The following is a 17,898-nucleotide window of genomic DNA, read 5'->3' on the forward strand; positions in this document are numbered from 1 at the left end:
GCTTTTGGTGTTATATCCAAGAAATCATTGACCAACCCAAAGTCGTGAACTGTTCCCTGTTTTCTTCTAAAGGTTTTTATATTTTTAGCTCTTATATTTAGGTCTTTGATTTTTTAGTTAATTTTTGCATCTGGTCTAAGGTACAGCTCCAGCTTCATTCTTTTACATGTGGATGTTCCAGCACCGTTGGTTGCAAGGACTGTCTTTTCCCCTTTGAATGGTCTTGGCACCCTTGTCAAAACGCATGTGAGCATGTCAGTGATGGCTCCTTTCTGGGCGCTCTGCTCTGTCCCACGGTAGGTCTGTCCTTACGCCAGGACACACTGGTTTGGTCACAGCAGCTTTGTGGTGTTGAAATCAGGATGCAGGCGCCCCCACCTTCATTCTTCTTGTTCATAGTTGTTTAGGTGACCTGGGTCCCTTGAGAGTCCGTATGAATTTTAGGATGGGTTTTCCTCGTCTGTCAAAAACGTCCCTTTTAAATTCAGCCATCTGTATCATTTGCGTGTGGGGATATTTCATACTTTGTTAGAATGCAGTCCTGCTGGTCAGACTGCCCCAGCATGGACCACGGGAGCTTTTCAGCTGGTTTCTGTGACCTGACACGCCCGTCACTGTGGTTTTGACCATTTCTTCACTTTCTGGCTCAGCTTGCATTTTTGTGCCCTGGTCCCAGGGACAGCCCTCCTCCAGGGAGCCCTGGTCCCTGTGACTGGAGGACGGTGTCAGAGACAGACCCAGGTCTGGGCACTGGCTGCTGGGCTGCTGTGCTTCTTGGCCCTGTCAGCGGACAGGTGGGGACACGTGTGCGTGTGCAGTTAGGGAAACTGTTTTGTCCTCCACCCCCGTCATCACCTCCCAGCAAACTTCACTGTCCACAGGCTGCTCATGGTCCTCCAACATCGGGACGGCCGTCTTAGGAGGACCCGTTCCACACTCGGTCACCAGGCCGGGGTTGTCATGAGTGGAGGCCCCGTCACTGGTGCCCCCTGACCTCGCCCCGGCTGTGCAAACCCAGTACCCTCCGCTCCCCTGACGTAGGAAGATGAAGTATCACGCTGCTGCTCAGAGTTGGTTTGTTTTATGTTCCTAGGAAAGGCCACCGCAGGTAGGGACCGAGTGCTGCTGGAGACGAGGACAATTCTGAGCGGGCTTCCCTGTGCACAGTGCGTACCAGTCAGGAGTGGGAGAAGGCCCTGTGTCTGGGCCGAGCGCCAGGCTCTAACCTGTGGCATCCAGCTTCCACGTGGTCTCAGGTACTCTGTACCCTGGGTCCTGTACACGTGGGCCAGGACCCCCTCCTCACCAGGGCTCGATGGGAGGCCCCAGTCGCCCCCATGCACGGCCTGAGGTCTGGGCTCCCGTGATCACACACGCAGGGCCCCCGGCCTTCAATGCAATCCGGAGGAAACGGCGTGATTCCCTAGAGCATGGCCCCGTCCCTACGTGTGCCAGCACCGCTGCAGGTGCCGGACTCTTTCTGGCTTGGGACGGAGTCATAAAGCGAAGCTCAGACGGTGGCGGGCAGTGAACAAGAGAAGCACCAAGAAAGGCCTAGATAGTGCCAGAAGGGCTGGGGAGACACGGCTTTCCTGAGTCCCGTGGCTTGGAGGCCAGAGGCGAAACGGGGCCGGTGGGGGGGTGGGGGAGTGCCTGCTGCCTGGGCCGCCCGCCACCGACGCCCCCACCGAGTTGCCTGCCATGGGCAGGTGCTTGTGGGGTCTCCTCTCATCTCACATGATGCTGCCCCAGGGCAGGGACAGGAGCCTGGAGCGCTGACTGGGCAGAGGGTGCGGCACCTGTTGCCACCGCCACCTGACCGAGCCTGCGGGGCAGGCGACCTCCCCACCAAATGCTCCGCCAGTAAGGAGACAAGCCACTTCCTGCCCCAGCATGGGGAGGACAGGTGCAGACAAGCACCCCTCCCATCCATGGATGTGTGCGGTGGGTGCCCAGACCCGCGGGCAGGTCACTGGGGTGGGGGTGGGGGACAGAGGGAGAGACTGTCACCTGAGTGACCTGGAATGCCTGTGTGAACGTGGGCCTTGCTCCCCCGACCCCACAGCAGTGGGCGGAGGCCCAGCACTCACCGGACTCGAGGTGTCGGGGGCCCCGCCGGCCCTGCACAGCCCCAGCTCCTGCACGTAGCTATGGACGTCGGCACCGAAGCAGTTGGCCTCGTAGAAGGCGCTGCTCCAGCCCGGGCTGCAGGTCTGGATCTCGGCTGGGCCGCCCTCCTCGGGCCTGGGCAGCTGGGCCACTTCTTCCGAGCCGGAGGCCCTTCTGGCTGGTTCCCGGCCCCCCACCTGCTGCCCGTCCTCTCCTGCTTCCGGCCGCGGTTCACTCTCGGCTTTTTCTGACTTCTGAGGCCGAAACCCCACTTCCAAGTTTCCCCGGGAGAGCTCATCGGGGTCCACGCTGGCCAGCACGGGGGCGGGGCAGGGCACTCTGCTGTGAGCGGCAGGCTTCTCCTTCCCTGGACAGGAGGGCAGGTGGTTAGGGCGCATGGAGCCGTCACCAACCGTGACCGAGAGGCTGCCTGCACCCCGGCAGGGATGCTAGGCCCTCGGGATGCCAGGGTGGGTCCCCTCCCAAACCCGGCTGTCAAGTGGGGTGGATGTGAGAGTGGAGATTCGAGGGAACTCTGAGCTGTTTGCAGACAGATGGACACAAAAAGCAGCGAGTCCGTCTGTGGAGGAAGGGCCAGCACAGGTGACGTACGTATCGTCCTCAGGAGTTTCCACTTGGCGGTGAGTGGGGATGAGGGCCCTGACCTCGCCCCAACAGGCCCACATGTGTGACCGTGGTCATGCAGACTGGTCCCGAAAGCCACGTGCCCCCACCCCGTCACTGAGCTGCTGGCCAGCGAGTCCAGGAAGCAGAAGGTGCCCCCCCAACAACCCATCAGCTTCCTCAACCCTCCCCCCAAGATCATCTGCTTGTCACCCACCTGCTGGCCTGGGGAGAACGCCCCCCTCACAGCACAGACCCCCGCCCTGTCCTGGGGACCCTGGGGCACCCCAGGATAAAGGGACGCTTTTCCAGCTACACCAGGAAGGTCAAGATGAACCCGCATGGAGCCCCATCTCTCACCTGCTCTGAGCGGCGAGGGCCGTTTGCTGGACGGTGAGCAACCAGTCGGTGCGCAGGGCTCCTGCTGGGACGCAGCCTCCTCAGAAGCGCTGGCATCAGAATGGAGGACACTGCAGCCCATCCCCGCCTGCCCCTCCCCACAGCCCCACAGCCCCACAGCCCCAGCTCCCTTGGCACTGCCTCCCCCAGCGCCTACCTGTAAGCACTGGGTCTGAACTGGGAGCCCCTCAGCACCGGCCCCCAGCCCTGCCCGCCACCTGCCCGCTCAGTACAGGCCCCTGGTGGGCAGCTCCCCCCGCGCCCACACTTCCCCGTGACCTGTCAGTCCTGGAGCACCCTCCTCCCAGGCAATGAGGAGCCTTGGCACAGGCTCCCTGTGTGTTCATTTCTTGGGGTCCCCAGACGCCCGCCCATCCCAGTGCTATGGAAACGCGTGGCCTGGCGGGACGCAGAGCAGAATGCGTTCTCCTCACTGAGTGTGCGGGACCAGGAGGGCCGGGCAGAGACAGGTGCTGGGGTGTGTGCTGACTGTCCACACAGGCCGCGGGTGCCCCACGGCTCCCACGCAGAAGCCCAGCTGCCACCTGTCTTACCACCCGGTATGGTAAGGGCAGGGAGGCTGCATGTCAGGGCATCGGGGTGCTCCAGGCACAGGCTGCCCAGGGGTCCCCCCACTGCCCTCTGCAGCCCTGGGGGGTGGGCCAAGCCCTGGTATCAAGCAGTACCAGGTGCTGCCTGTGAGGGGGGCGCAGGGGCTGGGGGAAGGGGAGGCAGAGGGAAGCTGCCTGTCCTGCAGCTGCCACCCCACCTTCCAACATTAGGAGGGGAGCTGGCACCCAGCCCTGGCCTGGACAGAGGGGGAGGGCGGACGCTGTTTCCTGTGGGGGGACCGTCCGGCTGGTCCCTTGGCAGGGGCCTCCTGGCGCCGTGACCTCACAGGTCCCCCTTTCCTCCCTAAGGGGCCCAGAGCCAGAAGGGAAAGCGGCGGGAGCAGAGTGGGCTCTGGGCCATAAGAGGGTCCCAGTGGGCGGCCGCTCTGGGGAGCTGTTGAGCTGGACTCCAGGAGCCAGAGGGCTGTGAACACAGGGGGGTCTGCAGAGGCGCTGTCCTGCAGAGGGCTCTCCCTGGGGACGCGGGTGGGACACTCACTTCTTGGAGGGCGAGGTCCTCTCGTTCACCACTTTGAAAAGGTTCTGCAGCAGCTTCTCCCCCCAGTAGAGGTCACAAAACTTCTCCGATATGGCCCCACAGAAAGTGGCGTAGGTCAGGTCTTTCAGAGCGTAAATATATTCCCCTGGTTTTGCAAAAACGATCATAGAAAGTTAAAATGTGGGTACTTTTCTCGGTTCCCACACTCTATAAACCAGCGAGGTTAGTCTCAGGAGCTGGGGGCAGGGAGGGCAGCTGGGCTGAGGCCAGATGAGCCTTGGGGACCCAGCTCTGCGCACCGGCTCCTTGTGCAGATATAAGTGGGGCCCCTTTGTGGTGGCCTGAGTCCCCGTTCACACTGAGCACCCCCCCCCGTCCTGGGGTGTCTCCAGGGCCTGTGGCCCCCTGGTACCCATGATCAGAGCCTCCAGCCTGTTCTCCAGGTAGCCATCGAAGGCAAACTCCTCCTGGATGAGGCGTGTGGCCTCCTGCAGCGATGGGCAGGCCGTCCTTTCCGGGAGGGGTGAGGCGTCCACACTGGATGGACACAGCTTGCGGTCTGCTGGCCGGGGCCGCTCAGAGTGACTGTCTGGGGCCCGGTCATCCTGCTCCCTGACGGGCGGGCTCCTGGGGCTGCTGGCACTCGCACCGACCAGGGAGTGGGTGTGTGGGGCCGAGGGGGGGCCCTCGGTAGCCTTGCTCCTGGGCGGCTTGGCCGGGCGCCAAGGGCCATCGCGGGCTGTGGTGGGGCCTGGGGGATGGGGCCCGAGGCCTCCAGAAGAGGCTCCAGGTGGGACCTGCTCCTCTGGCCCTTGCTCCTGCGGTGACTCTTGTGCCTGCAGGGACGGGGCTGGGGCAGAAGACTGGGGCGTCGCCGATGAGGTGGGAGCTGGGGGGCAGAATCTCTCAGCACCCTGGGCTGAATCTCTCAGCACCAACTCTCTGGGGGGTTCTGGGGCTGTGTGCTGTGGTCCGGGCCCAGGTGCAGGCTGGTCAGGCATCTCCAGGCTGGTGGCCACTGTGTGGGCCTCAGGGGCCTTCTTTCCATCGACGTCCCCGGCCAGCCAGCCTCTCCTCTCCTGTGGCATCTCGGCCGTTTCCGAAGGCAGGGCAAGCATGTCCCTGCGAGCAGGGGGAAGGACAGGCACTCAGGAGGTTTCTCACAGCCCTGCCCCCAGCCTCACCCCGGCTCTGGCCACACCTACCACTCACCTGGCTGCACCAGGTGCGGGGGTGAGGACCACGGGCTTGAAGTGCGTGGCCGTGGAGGTGAACGCCACTGGCAGCTTCAAGGCGCCCTCGCAGCAGGAGGGTTGGCTAGGCACAGGCCCCTCCATGGCTACAAGCCTGGTGTCCCCGCTGACCTGCACAAAGCCTGGGGACCAACGTGGGGTGAGTGTGGGCGGGGGGCCACTCCCCACCATGTGGAGGCTGACGTTGCTCCTCCAGCCCAGAGCGGGAGCTGTGTTCCCTCCCACAGGTCCCCAAGGGCCCGGAAGCCCTGGAGACACTGGGACCTCCGAACAAAAGGTGAGAGGCCTGAGCCCAGGGCAGCTGGAGCTGGGAGGGAGGCCGGCCGGGGTGATGGGAAACCCAGGACAGAGGTGGGTGCCCGAGATGGGACACCGTGGGCTCTGTGGAGGGGACAGGGAGCAGGACGAGAACAAGGGATGTGGAAGGTACGGCAGCGCAGGGGTGGGAGCCGTCCACTCTGGCGGCTGAGATGGGAGGGAATTCGGGAGGCAGAGAGGGAGGAGCAAGGCTGGCAAGGGGTAGGTCCAGCAATGTCCAGATGTGTGTCCACTCTGACAGCACTCCTGGGGGCACACTCTGCTGGGACAGCAGCAGAGGCCTGTGGGGCAGGGAGGCTGGTCCCGGGGGACCCACCTGAGCGGGGCACAGGAGCAGGCACTGCGCTGGGGTCCAGTTCACCCACCGAGAAAGCATTTTGGAGACTGATGGTCTCTTCTTCTTGGTAAACCTGGGTAGCAGGACATGATGGTCCCCAGTCAGGATGACATGGGGCCAGAGTGGCCATTTGCAGCTCCCGCCCATGCCCACTCAGAGCTGGGTCTGTTGCTCTTTGGAACCGGAGCCTTTGGGATAGTTTGTTTCCCAAGTCAACAAGGATTTGGTAGGTTTTTGGGTGTGGGAAGATTACGTCCTGTCTGAGACTCTGGGGGGCGGTGTGTGCCCGTCTGCTGTCAGAGGGACCTGTCACTGGCCTGATGTGGTCCCCCTGGGCAGCCGCTCAGGAAGCCGACAAGCACGTTTGTAAATGATGTGGCTACTTGAAGGTCAATGTGCAGGCCACCGTGACGTCCCCCTGCCCCCCGCACTGGGTGAAAAACACTCACACATGCCCGGCAGTCAGCAGAGGCCAGGGCGTGGGGCTGCCGTTCAGGACAGTGGGGAAAGCAGAGAACGCTATGTCAGTCACCTGTCTTTCCTAAACTCCACACACCTGTACAATCAGCAGTGAAAACAAGGGTGCTCCTGTTCCCGGGGCCCCGGGCAGACACAGGCCTGCAGCTGTGCCCTGGGATCCTGACGTACCTTACAGGTGGACGCCCTCAGGTGCGCTAAGATCTTTCTGCTGTCCATGCCGCGCTGAAGGAGGTAAGTACTGCACACCTGAAATCAAGGACACAGGCCACACGTCTTAACATGCGGAGATGCAGGCAGCTGGACGCCGGCCCCACTTCACGCCAGGCTGGACAGGAACCGTCGGAGCCACGAACGACCCCGCAGGCGGCCCATGAGGATATGCAGGGTCCACGCACCGCGTAGCTGTCCTCCTGGGCTGTCTTCTGCTGGGAATAAAAACTGGACAGAAATGGCCACGGCCTCCCCACCCTGCCTTGCTGCCAGCCACTTGCTGGAGGGGTGGGCTGCAGGCTGCCGGGCCCCGGAGCTGGAGACAGACACAAGGACACATGGCCTTCCTGGCTCGTCCCTCTGAGGACTACAGGAAAGGGTGACGTTACAGAACCATGGCAGAATTAGGGCAGAATCAATCAGCGTGTGCTCTCTCTCACTCACACACCTCCCAGACTGCAACCTAAAACATGAGAAAAATCCCGTGACCATCACAACGAATGGGATGTGTGACCTTGACACTGAGGCAGTGGTCACCTGCAGGATAAATGCAGATGTGGCCTCGAGCCCCCGCCAGGGGCTTAAGCCAGCGTTTGTCACTTGATCCTGCCTTTGCCGGAAGAGATTCTGGCTGCCCTCAGGCGGTGCGGGACACTGAAAATGCAGCCAGCCCCTAGGCGCTGGCTGTCACAGGCTCAAGTACCTCATACTGGGGACAAAACATCACCTAAGAGATGTTCTGCTTTTCACTGGGCTGCAGACAGCACTGAATGCGAGGACAAAGATTCCTTTTCTTAAGCCACCGTTTGAGGGACACACAAATACTGTCATTTGTGACAGTATAACGGAGCCCAATGCCAACGAGAACCACGAAAGAACTGGCGAGAACGACCCATCCGGCTTTGGGCTCCTGTCTGGAAAAGCTCGGGGCTGCGAGAATTCACCCTTTATTCCTTCCAGTAGCCGGCACAGGCCTGGCCCTCCCTTTCTTGGAGCATCTGCTAACAGGCTGACTGCCACGTACCCTCCCTCGTCATCTTGGTGACGTGTATGCGTGTCCTACAACCCAGGGATTGTGCCTTTGAAACCGTCGTCAGGACGGGGCTCCGCGGGCGATGGGTGTGCTCCCGTGGCTGCCAGCCGCAGACACAGCTGGCTCACACTCCCTGCATTTCCACCTGAGCCCTGAAGCTCTCCCCCATGTCAGTAGTTACCGAACAAGATCCATTTCCACCTCTGACCCCAGATCTCATCCTCACCTGACGGAGCACCCAGGCCTCCCACCCAAAGCTTCTCCTTCACCCGCCTACACACGGCCTCTCCTTTTAGAAGGACCCACAGCCGCCCGATCACTGAACCAACAGTGGGCCCTGCCCTTGTCCAGCCCTAGTCAGCACACACGGTCACAGGCCACCTGGGAGGAGAGTTAGGACCCAGTCCCGCTGGCCCCAGCCCAGAGAGACCAGATGGGGAGGGGAGGCGGTCTGGGGGGGTGCTCTGCTCCTCTCTGGCAGGGCCCAAGGGCAGGGGGCGGGGCTGACCCCAGGACAACCTGTGCCCACTCTCTGGCCAGAGAGGGAATGCTGGGGTGGTGGCCAGCAAAGGCCCCATGCCACTGTCCACAACTGAACCACTCAATGCTGGCTTTCCCTGGAAACAAGAAGCCCCATGTGGCTGCCCTCCCCTGTGGGCACGGCCCAGGCCCTGGATGCAGCCTGGTTACCTTGATGGCCTCAGCTGCGGACGGCCGCTCCTGGGCACTGCGTCTGGCCATGTGCAGGAGGAGGGTTTTGAGCCGGCGTGGCAGGGCCAGCTTGTGGTCTCGGGGGATGCTGAACTTGGCTGCCATCCACAGGACCGCGGCCACACAGTACACCGAGGCCTGGAGGGGAGAGAAGCCGGTTGTGCTCAGCAGACCTGCCGGGACCCCAGATGGTGTTGAACACGTGCCTGCAGGTCTCAAACACTTAAGGGCCAATCGCCACGACCAAGGACTCGGCCGGACTTGCCACCTTTCCTCTCCTCACGAAGGTGAAGGCAGTAACTCGGGCGGCTGAGGAGTTTCCTGAACCAGGGCTGTGCTGCTAAATGGTTAACAAACAGGCTCTCTGAACAAAAGTGCCTGTTGGACACACGTAAGTTTGTTCTAAGTCTTACTGATGTCAGGAGTGCATAGCACACAGTTTAAAAGAAAGGTAAAAAAAAATACATAAAAAATAAATAAGAGAGAGGGATGATTCTTTTTTGTAAGCTCCATAGAGCCAACTGATTCTCACTGAACGCTTTGATTTCCACCGAACTCTGTACACAGCAGGCGATTCCAACCTGCGTGTTGGCCTGTTTTCGTTCATCTCAATAAGGAACATGAAATGGAAACAAGAAACGCAGCTGGAGCCTCGCTGGTTCTGAGCAGCGTCTTCCTGTATCGGAGCAGGTGTTGAATAAAGAAGATGCTCCTCAGGCTTTAGAGCAGCTACAGCCAGCACACCTGTGAGTCCAACTGCGTCATTAATGCTTCCTCTGTCACCTCCGTTAAGTCCAGACATCTGACAAAACGCCAGTGGAGCCCTGAGTGTAGTATTTGCTGAAGTCCACGGTGTAAGTCCCCACGCGGCCAGGTGGTGCTGTGAGTGCGGCCAGGTGGTGCTGTGAGTGCGGCCAGGGGACGCTGTGAGTGCGGCCAGGTGGTGCTGTCAGTGTGGCCAGGGGACGCTGTGAGTGCGGCCAGGTGGTGCTGTCAGTGCGGCCAGGGGACGCTGTGAGTGTAGCGTGGCCATGACCTGCAGAGATGCCTCCTGTGCAGTGCTGCTGCCACCGCAGCAGCAGAAAACAGTAAAACGAGCAGGAAATTATTCGTTTTGAGTATTTATCAACCTTTAAAAAAAATAAAGCTTTTATTTTGAGATAACTGTAGATCCACATACAGTTGTAGAAACAACACAGACGCCCCTGTGCCCTCACCACAATGGTGGCATCTTGGGAAACCTGCACACTGCAATCAGGACGTGGTCGCTGGACATAGGACACGTCCATCTTCAGGATCAGGTGTGCCCCTGCCCCAAGCCACATGTCCTTGCCTTCCCCTTTAGTCCCTGGCAGCTACTCATCTGTTTCCATTTCAGTGGTTTTGTCACTTCATATATGGAATTACACAGCACGTAGCCTTTGGGGATCAGCATAACTGCCTAGAGAACCATCCAGGTTGTCGCAAGTTCTCCATTCTTTCTGCTGCTGTGTAGCATCTGCGATGTGGCTGTACCACTGTGTTTAACCACTTACCTACCGACAGACAGACCTCCGGTTGTTTCCAGTGCGGGGCTATTACAAATAAAGCTGCTATAAGTATCCACGGAGAGGATGTTGTGTGAACATTTCTCTAGGATAAATGTCTGGAAGTGCCACCTCTGGCTTGTATGGTAGTTGCATGTTTAGTTTTGTAAGAAACTGCCTTTGAAGTGGCTGTGCCCTTTGCGTGAGCCCAGCCGTGATGAGGGTGTGACGCTCAGTGCTTGGGGTTTCAGTCATTCTAACAGGTGTGGAGTGGCACCTTGTTGTTTTGACTTGCATTTCCTAAATGCCACGTAAGTTCAGCATCTCTTCACATGTTTGTTTGCCATGATGGCTTCTGTGGTGAGGTGCCTGTTCAGATCTTTCGCCCCCTTTTTAATCGCGTTGTTTGTTTTCTTATTGCTGACTTTTAAGGGTTCTTTGTGTATTTGGGATACAAGCACTTTATCTGAAGTGTTTTGCAAATATTTCCCCCTAGCCTGTGGCTTGTCGTCTCATTCTCTTAACAGTATCTTTTGCAGAGCAGAAGTTTTTAATGAAGTCTAACATCATTTTTTTCTTTCATGGATGATGCTTTGCCTAGATTTTCTATGTCATTTTCTGGAAGTTTTATGGCTTTGCCTTTTACACTTAGGTCTCTGATCAATTTTGAGTTAATTTTTGTGAAAGGCATAAGGTCTGTGTCAAGATTTTTTTTTTTGCATGGGGATGTCCAGTTGTTCCAGCTCCATTTGTGGAAAAGACTGTCCTTTCTCCATTGAATTGTCTCTGCTCCTTTGTCTAAGACCAGTTGACTATATTTGAGTGGGTTTATTTCTGGGCTGTTTTGTGCCATCTAATTATTTGTTTATTCTTTTGCCAATAATACACTGTCTTGATTACTGTTGCTTTACAGTAAGTTTTAAAATCGGGTGGTGTTAGGCCTCTGACTTGGTTCTCCTTCAATACTGTGTTGGCTACTTGGGTCTTTTGCCTCCAAAGAAACTTCAGAACCAGTTTGTCGATATCCACAAAAAAGTAAGTTGCTGGGATTTTGAATGGAATTACAATGAACCTATACATCAAATTGGGAAGAACTGACACGTTGACAATATTGCATCTTCCTATTCATGAATATGGGATCTCTCGCCATTTATTTATTTATTTTTGTTTCTTTCCTCAGAGTTTTGTCCTGTTCCTCACATTGATTTTATATACAATTTGTTACATTTGACCACAGCACCGTTTCTGGGTGCTAATGTAAATGGTATTGCGTTTTTAATTTCAAATTCCAATTGTTCATTGCTGGTAAACAGAAAAGCAACTGACTTTTGTACGTTAACCTTCTATCCTGTGACCTTGGTATAACTGCTTATTAGTTCCAGGAGATTTCTGTTGATTCTTTAAGATTTTCTACAGAGGCAATCATGTCATCTGCAAACAAAGACAGTTTCATTTCTTCCTTTCAATCTGTAAGCCTTTTATTCCTTTTTCTTGTTTTATTCCATTAGCTGGACTTCTAGTAGGCCGCTGAATAGTTGTGGTGAGAGAAGTCATCCTTGTCTTTTCCCCAATTTTAGGGAAAACATTTATTTTCTCATCATTAATTCTGTTACCAGTAGGTTTTTGGTAGATGTTATCAAGTTGAGAAAGTTCTCCCCATTCCCATTTTGCTGAGAGTTTTTGTTGTGAACAGGTATTGGATTTTGTCAAAAACTTAGGCATCTATTGATATGATCATATAATTTTTGTTCTTTGGTCTATTGATGTGATGGAGTACATTAATAGATTTTCAATTAATGTATGAAAGCTGAGTCTACCTTTCATACATGGAATATATCCCACTTGGTCAGTTTTTAATTTTGATGAAGTTCAATTTAACCATTTTTTCCTTTTCTGGAAAAATTTGTTTAGTGATTTTGGTGTGAAGTTTAAGGCCTCTTTGCCTAGCCCGCCGCCACAAAGATTTTATTTGATTTCTTTCGTCAGCATTTTGCAGTTTTCATATATGTCCTGTACATGCTTTGTTAGATTTACATCTAAGTATTTCATTTTTTTGAGTGATATTAAATGTAACCATTTTAAATTTTGGTGTTCCCACGTTCATTGCAGTTATATAGAAATAAAATTTAATTTTGAATGTTTTTATCTTATATCTTGTGACCTTTCAGAACTCACTTAAAAATTCTAGGAGTCTTTTGATAGAGTCCTTGGAATTTTCTATGTAGAAAATTGTGATCTGCAAATAGCATTATTTCTTCCTTCTTGGCCTTTATGCTTTCTACTTGCTTTTCTTGCATTATCATTGTGGCTAGAACTTCCAGCACTATGGTGAGCAGGAGAGGTGACAGTGGACGTCGTCGCCTTGTTCCCAGTCTTGGGGGAAACATCTAGTCTCCTACCATTAAGTATGATGTTAGCTATAGGGTTTTTTTTTTTTTTTTTAAGATGCTCTTTTATTAAGTTGAGGAAGTTTCTTCTTTCTACTTTTCTGAGTTTCTGAAAATCAGGAACGAGCATTGAATTTTATCAAGTGCTTTTCCTGCACCAATTAATGAGAACATAGGACTTTCTCTTTAGTTGGTTAATATGTTAGACTACAAGGACTGGTGTTCAAATATTGAACCAGGCTTGGAATAACACCCACTCTGTCATGGTGCATAACTGTTTTTACATATTGCTGAATTCTATTTGCATATATTTTGTCAAGGATTTTTGCCTTTATATTCGTGGAGGGATATTGGCCTATATATACATGTTTTGTACTGTTCTTGTTTGGTTTTGTCATCAGGGTAATATTAGTTTCATAAAATAGATTGGGATGTGTTCTCTCCTCTTCTGTTTTGTGGAAAAGATTGTGTAGAATTGGTGTAAATTCTTTAAACACTGAGTATAACTCTCCAGTGAAACCATTTGGGCCTACATTTTTTTCTGAGTTTTAAAGTTACAATTTCCTTAATAGTTACAGGGCTGTTTCATACTGGATGAGTTGCGGTAGTTTATGTTTCTGAAGAGTGGGTCCGTTTCATCTACGTGTTCGAGTCTGTGTGTGCTACTCATCGTTATTCTTTTGATGTCTGCAGTGTCTGCAGGGGTGCTCGTGCCATTCCTGATGTTGCTAAGTATGTCTCCTTTTGCTGTCAGTTTTGCTAAAAGTTTGTTCACTTTGTTGGTCTTTCCCAAGAACCAGCTCTCCTGTCACTGGTTTCCTTTATTGTCTCTGTGTTCATTTCATGGATTTCCACTCTCATCTATTATTTCCTTCCATCTGCTCTGGAGCTATCTTGCTCTCTTTTTCTAGGTTTGAGGTGGAGCTTAGGTAACTGACTTGAGACTTTACTTCTTTTCTTATACATGCATTTAGTGCTAGGAATTTCCCTCTTGGTGCTGCATTAGCTGTGAACCACAAGTGTCAGGGTTGGCACCTACTAACTGCCTTTTTTCACTCAGTATGAGACCTTCCTGGTTCTGGGGACGGCAGATGATTTTTGATAGAAACCTGGGCCTTTTCATGTTACAACTCTGGCCCTTATCTGGTCTGTTTTAGCTGGTGTTCTCTGGCACCACTCTGGCAGGAAGAGGGGGCACCACCTCAGTACTGCCAAGAGGGGAGAGAAGTCCAGGTTCCCCATTTGGCCCCCAGTGATACGCAAGAAGGGGGCCTGCAGGATGGGGTGGGACTTCCAGCTCCCCAGCTGCTTCCATTCACACAATGGGGTGAGGGTGGATTCATGAGTGCTGAGCAATGGACCTCCAGGTCTCCTCCAACCGCACCCCAGCTGGGGGGGGTGCTCCTCATTACTGATGGGTAGGGGTGGGTCCAGCCCCCCACTGGCATTTTCTGGCCTGCTCCCTCCTCTGGTTGAGAGCTCGGGCTCCTGCTGGTGTTTTTGCTGGTGCTTTCCAGGTGAGGCTTCTTTCGTGCCATGTCCCCATCTCCACCTTCGAGGCAGGATAAAAATGCAGGGCACCCCTGCTGTGCCATCCTGGGGAGGCCCCTGGTCAGGCTGCCTTGGGTTCTCCACCCCTCAGTCTTATCGTGGGGGTTTCCAGGTATGCTTTGAGGGGAAATTACATCTCTTCCACCTTCCTGGTGCGGATGCTTGACCTTGGTTCTGAACATAATTTATTTAATTATAAGTTGTGCAACTTAACCAGTGCCTTGCAAATATTCATGAAAGTTCAGCTGTGGGTGCTGGAAAGCCAGCACTCCCTGCCTGGAGCTGTGCACACAGAAGTCCCATCTCAGGGTGACACTGCCAGAGCCACTGCGTGCCAGTGAGGCACATGTGGGGATGCTGCCCAGGCCAGGCAAAGCCAGGGGTCTGGTCGTAGCTGCTGCATTTGGGGTCCACCCTGACTCCCCCTGAGCCCCTGTCCCTCCTGCCATTCCCCCGCAGGATCTCTGGACAGGAGGGGGTGGCACCACTGAGGGTGGGGGATCGTCAGGGGGCCACAGGAAAGGATGGGGCGGCAGATACCTTTTCAGTCACCAGCTTTTGCTCTGCAACCTCGGGAGCCAGGAAGAAGGAGCTGTAAGTGCCTAAGAGAGAAAAGCGCAAAGCCCAGCTGAGCTCTCCTCTCTGCCGACCATCTGGCAGTGCTGGAACGCAGCCCCAAGGGTAAGCCCAAGCCGCATACCCACCGTTGACAGGGGGCAGTCCGAAGAGCACAGTCCCGTCTTCAGCCACCAGCACAGAGTCCGGACACAAGTAGGCTGCAACAGGAGGTGAGGTCAGGGAGGCCAGGCTCACTGCCGGGACCCTGCTCTCCCAGTGGCCTGCAGCATGTGGTCAGGTGGGGCAGACCACCCATGGCCCCCGGGTCACCCAGGGGATGCCAGGACACAGTACAGGGGCCAGGGCACTGGCTCAGCCTCCTCGCTTTCCCAGAGGCCCCAGGCCGACAGCCCAGGGGGACAAGGCACGGGAGACCCCCTGAGATGCCCCCATCAACCCAGAGCTGCCTTGCAGCTGCTGGGGACACACTAAGCAGGAGACAAAAAGGAGCTGAAAGAAGAGGAGGGGCAGGGAGGACATGGTCCCCATGCTGTGGCCCTGGGGAGGGGCCTGCAGGGGGCTGGGGCCGGCACGACTACCCCAAGGCCTGCAGGTCACGGGGCCTGAGGGCAGGCAGACGGCACCGTTTCTCCTCACCCCTCCCCATGACGTGCTAATACCACAGAGGGACCACGGATTTGTCACACCGCCAGGTAGGGATGAGCTTTGGGGGGCCACAAAGCCGTGTGCTGTCTAAGGTCCCCTCAGCCAATTTTCACTTCCTTGGGGACAATGTCGCCCCCAATGAGGGGTCAGGAGGGTCACCTGCTTACGCCCACATTTTAAGCCTCTGGCCCCCCTGCTGCCCCATCACCCCTTGTCCTGAGTCCAAAGCAGACGCTCCCCCAGGGTGACCCCGGTTCACAGTGTAGACACTACCTCCCACACGGGCAGAACAAGGAAGCACAGAACAAAGCGTCACCTGGGTGCTGGCGGTGCATGCGCAGGGTGCTGAGGCAGGCGTGCGACAGAGCCCAGAGCTCATACTCCTTGAAGGGCCGGCGCAGCTTCAACAAGAGGTCCTGCAGGGAGACGCCCTGCGGAGGGGCCACCAAGCAGTGAGGAGGGGAGGGTTCCCAGGGGTAGGTGACAGGCAGGGGGCTGTGCGTCCCCCGCTACACACTCCTGACAGAACGGCTGGGACATGGGCCCACGTCGAGCAGCGCGTGCTGGGGGCACGTGCAGAGGCGGGCACCCTGTGCACTGTGGCGGGATGTGAAACGGGGCAGCCGCGGGAAGGCAGTGTGGGGGCCTCAGAAAACCCAACACAGAGCTGCCAGGTGACCAGCACCCCCCTTCGGGGTGTTTGTCCAAGGCAACTGAGAGCAGGGCCTGGACAGGTACTTGCACCCACATTCACAGCAGCACGAGTCACATGGCCAAGAGGTGGGAGCAAGGGTCCTTGGAGTGGTTGTTCACCCCATAACAGAAACGTGGAGCATTACGCAGCCTTCAAAAGGAAGGACGTTCTGACAGGCCACCACACGAGGGACCCTGGGGACATGGCGCTCAGAGAGACGATCCAAACACAAAGGCTGTGATGGGAAGGAGAGTGAGCCCAGGGCTCGGTGTACGATGTCTTCCTGCCTTGGTACCTGGGCCTCCCTGGACACCGGCCGGTGGGGACAGTGCAGGCTGACACGCGTGTCTATGCACCCAGTACATCAGCACGCCATGGTCTGCGGGATGGACTTTGGTTTTACAGTTACCACATTTTCACGTAAATTACCCTGAGGTGCTTGTCAGGATGTGAATTAAAGGTGAATCACAGAGTGTACCCCAGTCCTTGGGTTAACAAAGCTTCCTGGGAAATGAGGGGCCTGCTGCCACACCGTCGGCCGTGGTGCTGGGCCTGACACTGCCCCTAGACACACCGTGTGACTCACGGGGTCACAGCGCCGCCGGCAGTGACTTGCTGGGAGCAAACAAGAGGACGTGCTCAGCCAGCTGGGTCCAGGGCTCTCAGCCCACGCAAGGGCCTCTTACAGCCCACGGGGACACTAAGTACACCCCAAAGTCCCAGAACATGGTTCCAACAGTCTTCTGTCCCTCACTGCCAGCCCTAGAAGAGCCCGTCCTGGCCGGGGGAGACCCCACCCTGGCCCCAGGTAGACTCCTTTCTGGCCACACGGCCATGCAGAACACGCGGTCACTGACCTGCTCCGTGGCTGCACTTCCCGGTTCCCTAGCTCCTTCTGGAATCTGCTCTTCAGCCCCGAAGCTCCCAGGGTCTTGGCCTGCATCTTGAGGGTCTTCAGAACGGAGCTGGGGGCTTCCCTCCACAGGGCCCTGGCTGGGCACCCCAGTGGCCTCGTCCCCACTGAGGCCCACATTTCGAGCCCCTTCCTGCTGGAGCTCAGGCTCTGGCTCCCGCCACAGCCTGGACTTGGGCTGGGCCTTGAAGCTGGAAATGCCATTTTTCCCCTCAGGAAAGGCCTTCCTGGGCTCTGGCGGGAAGAATTTGGATGTAGGCAACTGGTTTTTCACGGTAGTCAGTGACAGGCAGAGGGTGCCGGTCTCAGGGCCCTCAGGCAGGAGCCTGGGGACCGTCTGCACTTTCCTCAGGCGGCCCCTCTCTATGGGGCGTGGGGCATCCAGGATGAGGCTGGCCAGCCCCTCCAGGCTGGGGCTCTCGCCGTTTTTCACAGGGGCTGACAGCAGAGACTTGGAGGGTGGGATCCTGGGGTACTCTGGGCTCTTGGGGGTGGGAGGGGCCTCTGCGTTGTGGTCCTCAGGCTGCCTCTTCGGCTCCACACTTCTTGCAGCAAGTCTCCCCCTCCAGGTGCTCTCACTGACATCTGGGCAAAAGCAGGAGGCCATCACTGCTACTGGCCGCTGGGAACCCAGCCCAGGATGGCCACTTTTGCAACAGCCCACCGCCCCCAACCCCGCCAGGCCACGCTGAACCCGGTTCCTGCAGGCCTCCTGGCCCCATGGCCCCCACCCTCAGGTCCTGGGAAGACCTGAGCACAGCGCCTCCCAGGATGGGGGCCCCTCTTCTGGGCTCCCAGGCTTCCTCTTCCCTCAGTATCAGCCCAGAAACATCCTCTCTCGCCTCGTTAATCACATAATCCCGGCTAATTAACAGAGGCTGCCAGGTCCCTTGGGGCCAAGCCTTGCTTCCCACAGGGGCCCTCAGGCCCGTCTAATTATCTCATCCAAAAAGCACATCGTTTTGTGTTATGAGGACACAAGTGAGGCTCCCCACAGGACGAAATTAAATCTGACAGCA

The 17,898-nt window shown here is 56.2% G+C and overlaps 1 protein-coding gene across 1 annotated transcript in view; it reads right to left on the reverse strand.

The window, feature by feature from the left end:
* Positions 1 to 17,898, reverse strand: part of KNDC1 (kinase non-catalytic C-lobe domain containing 1) — a 51,835-nt gene that overhangs the window by 17,937 nt on the left and 16,000 nt on the right. Inside the window, exons 6-17 of the mRNA XM_033131018.1 lie at positions 16,824 to 17,464; positions 15,589 to 15,703; positions 14,753 to 14,824; positions 14,589 to 14,650; positions 8,564 to 8,722; positions 6,799 to 6,876; positions 6,130 to 6,223; positions 5,455 to 5,617; positions 4,655 to 5,364; positions 4,243 to 4,387; positions 3,094 to 3,182; positions 2,091 to 2,476 (exon numbers count right to left, since the gene is read on the reverse strand). Coding sequence (XP_032986909.1) covers positions 2,091 to 2,476; positions 3,094 to 3,182; positions 4,243 to 4,387; positions 4,655 to 5,364; positions 5,455 to 5,617; positions 6,130 to 6,223; positions 6,799 to 6,876; positions 8,564 to 8,722; positions 14,589 to 14,650; positions 14,753 to 14,824; positions 15,589 to 15,703; positions 16,824 to 17,464 — 2,714 coding nt within the window. The remainder of the gene's footprint in view (positions 1 to 2,090; positions 2,477 to 3,093; positions 3,183 to 4,242; positions 4,388 to 4,654; positions 5,365 to 5,454; positions 5,618 to 6,129; positions 6,224 to 6,798; positions 6,877 to 8,563; positions 8,723 to 14,588; positions 14,651 to 14,752; positions 14,825 to 15,588; positions 15,704 to 16,823; positions 17,465 to 17,898) is intronic.

This window comes from Rhinolophus ferrumequinum, chromosome 16 (genome assembly GCF_004115265.2).
Source record: "Rhinolophus ferrumequinum isolate MPI-CBG mRhiFer1 chromosome 16, mRhiFer1_v1.p, whole genome shotgun sequence".
NCBI lineage: Eukaryota > Metazoa > Chordata > Mammalia > Chiroptera > Rhinolophidae > Rhinolophus > Rhinolophus ferrumequinum.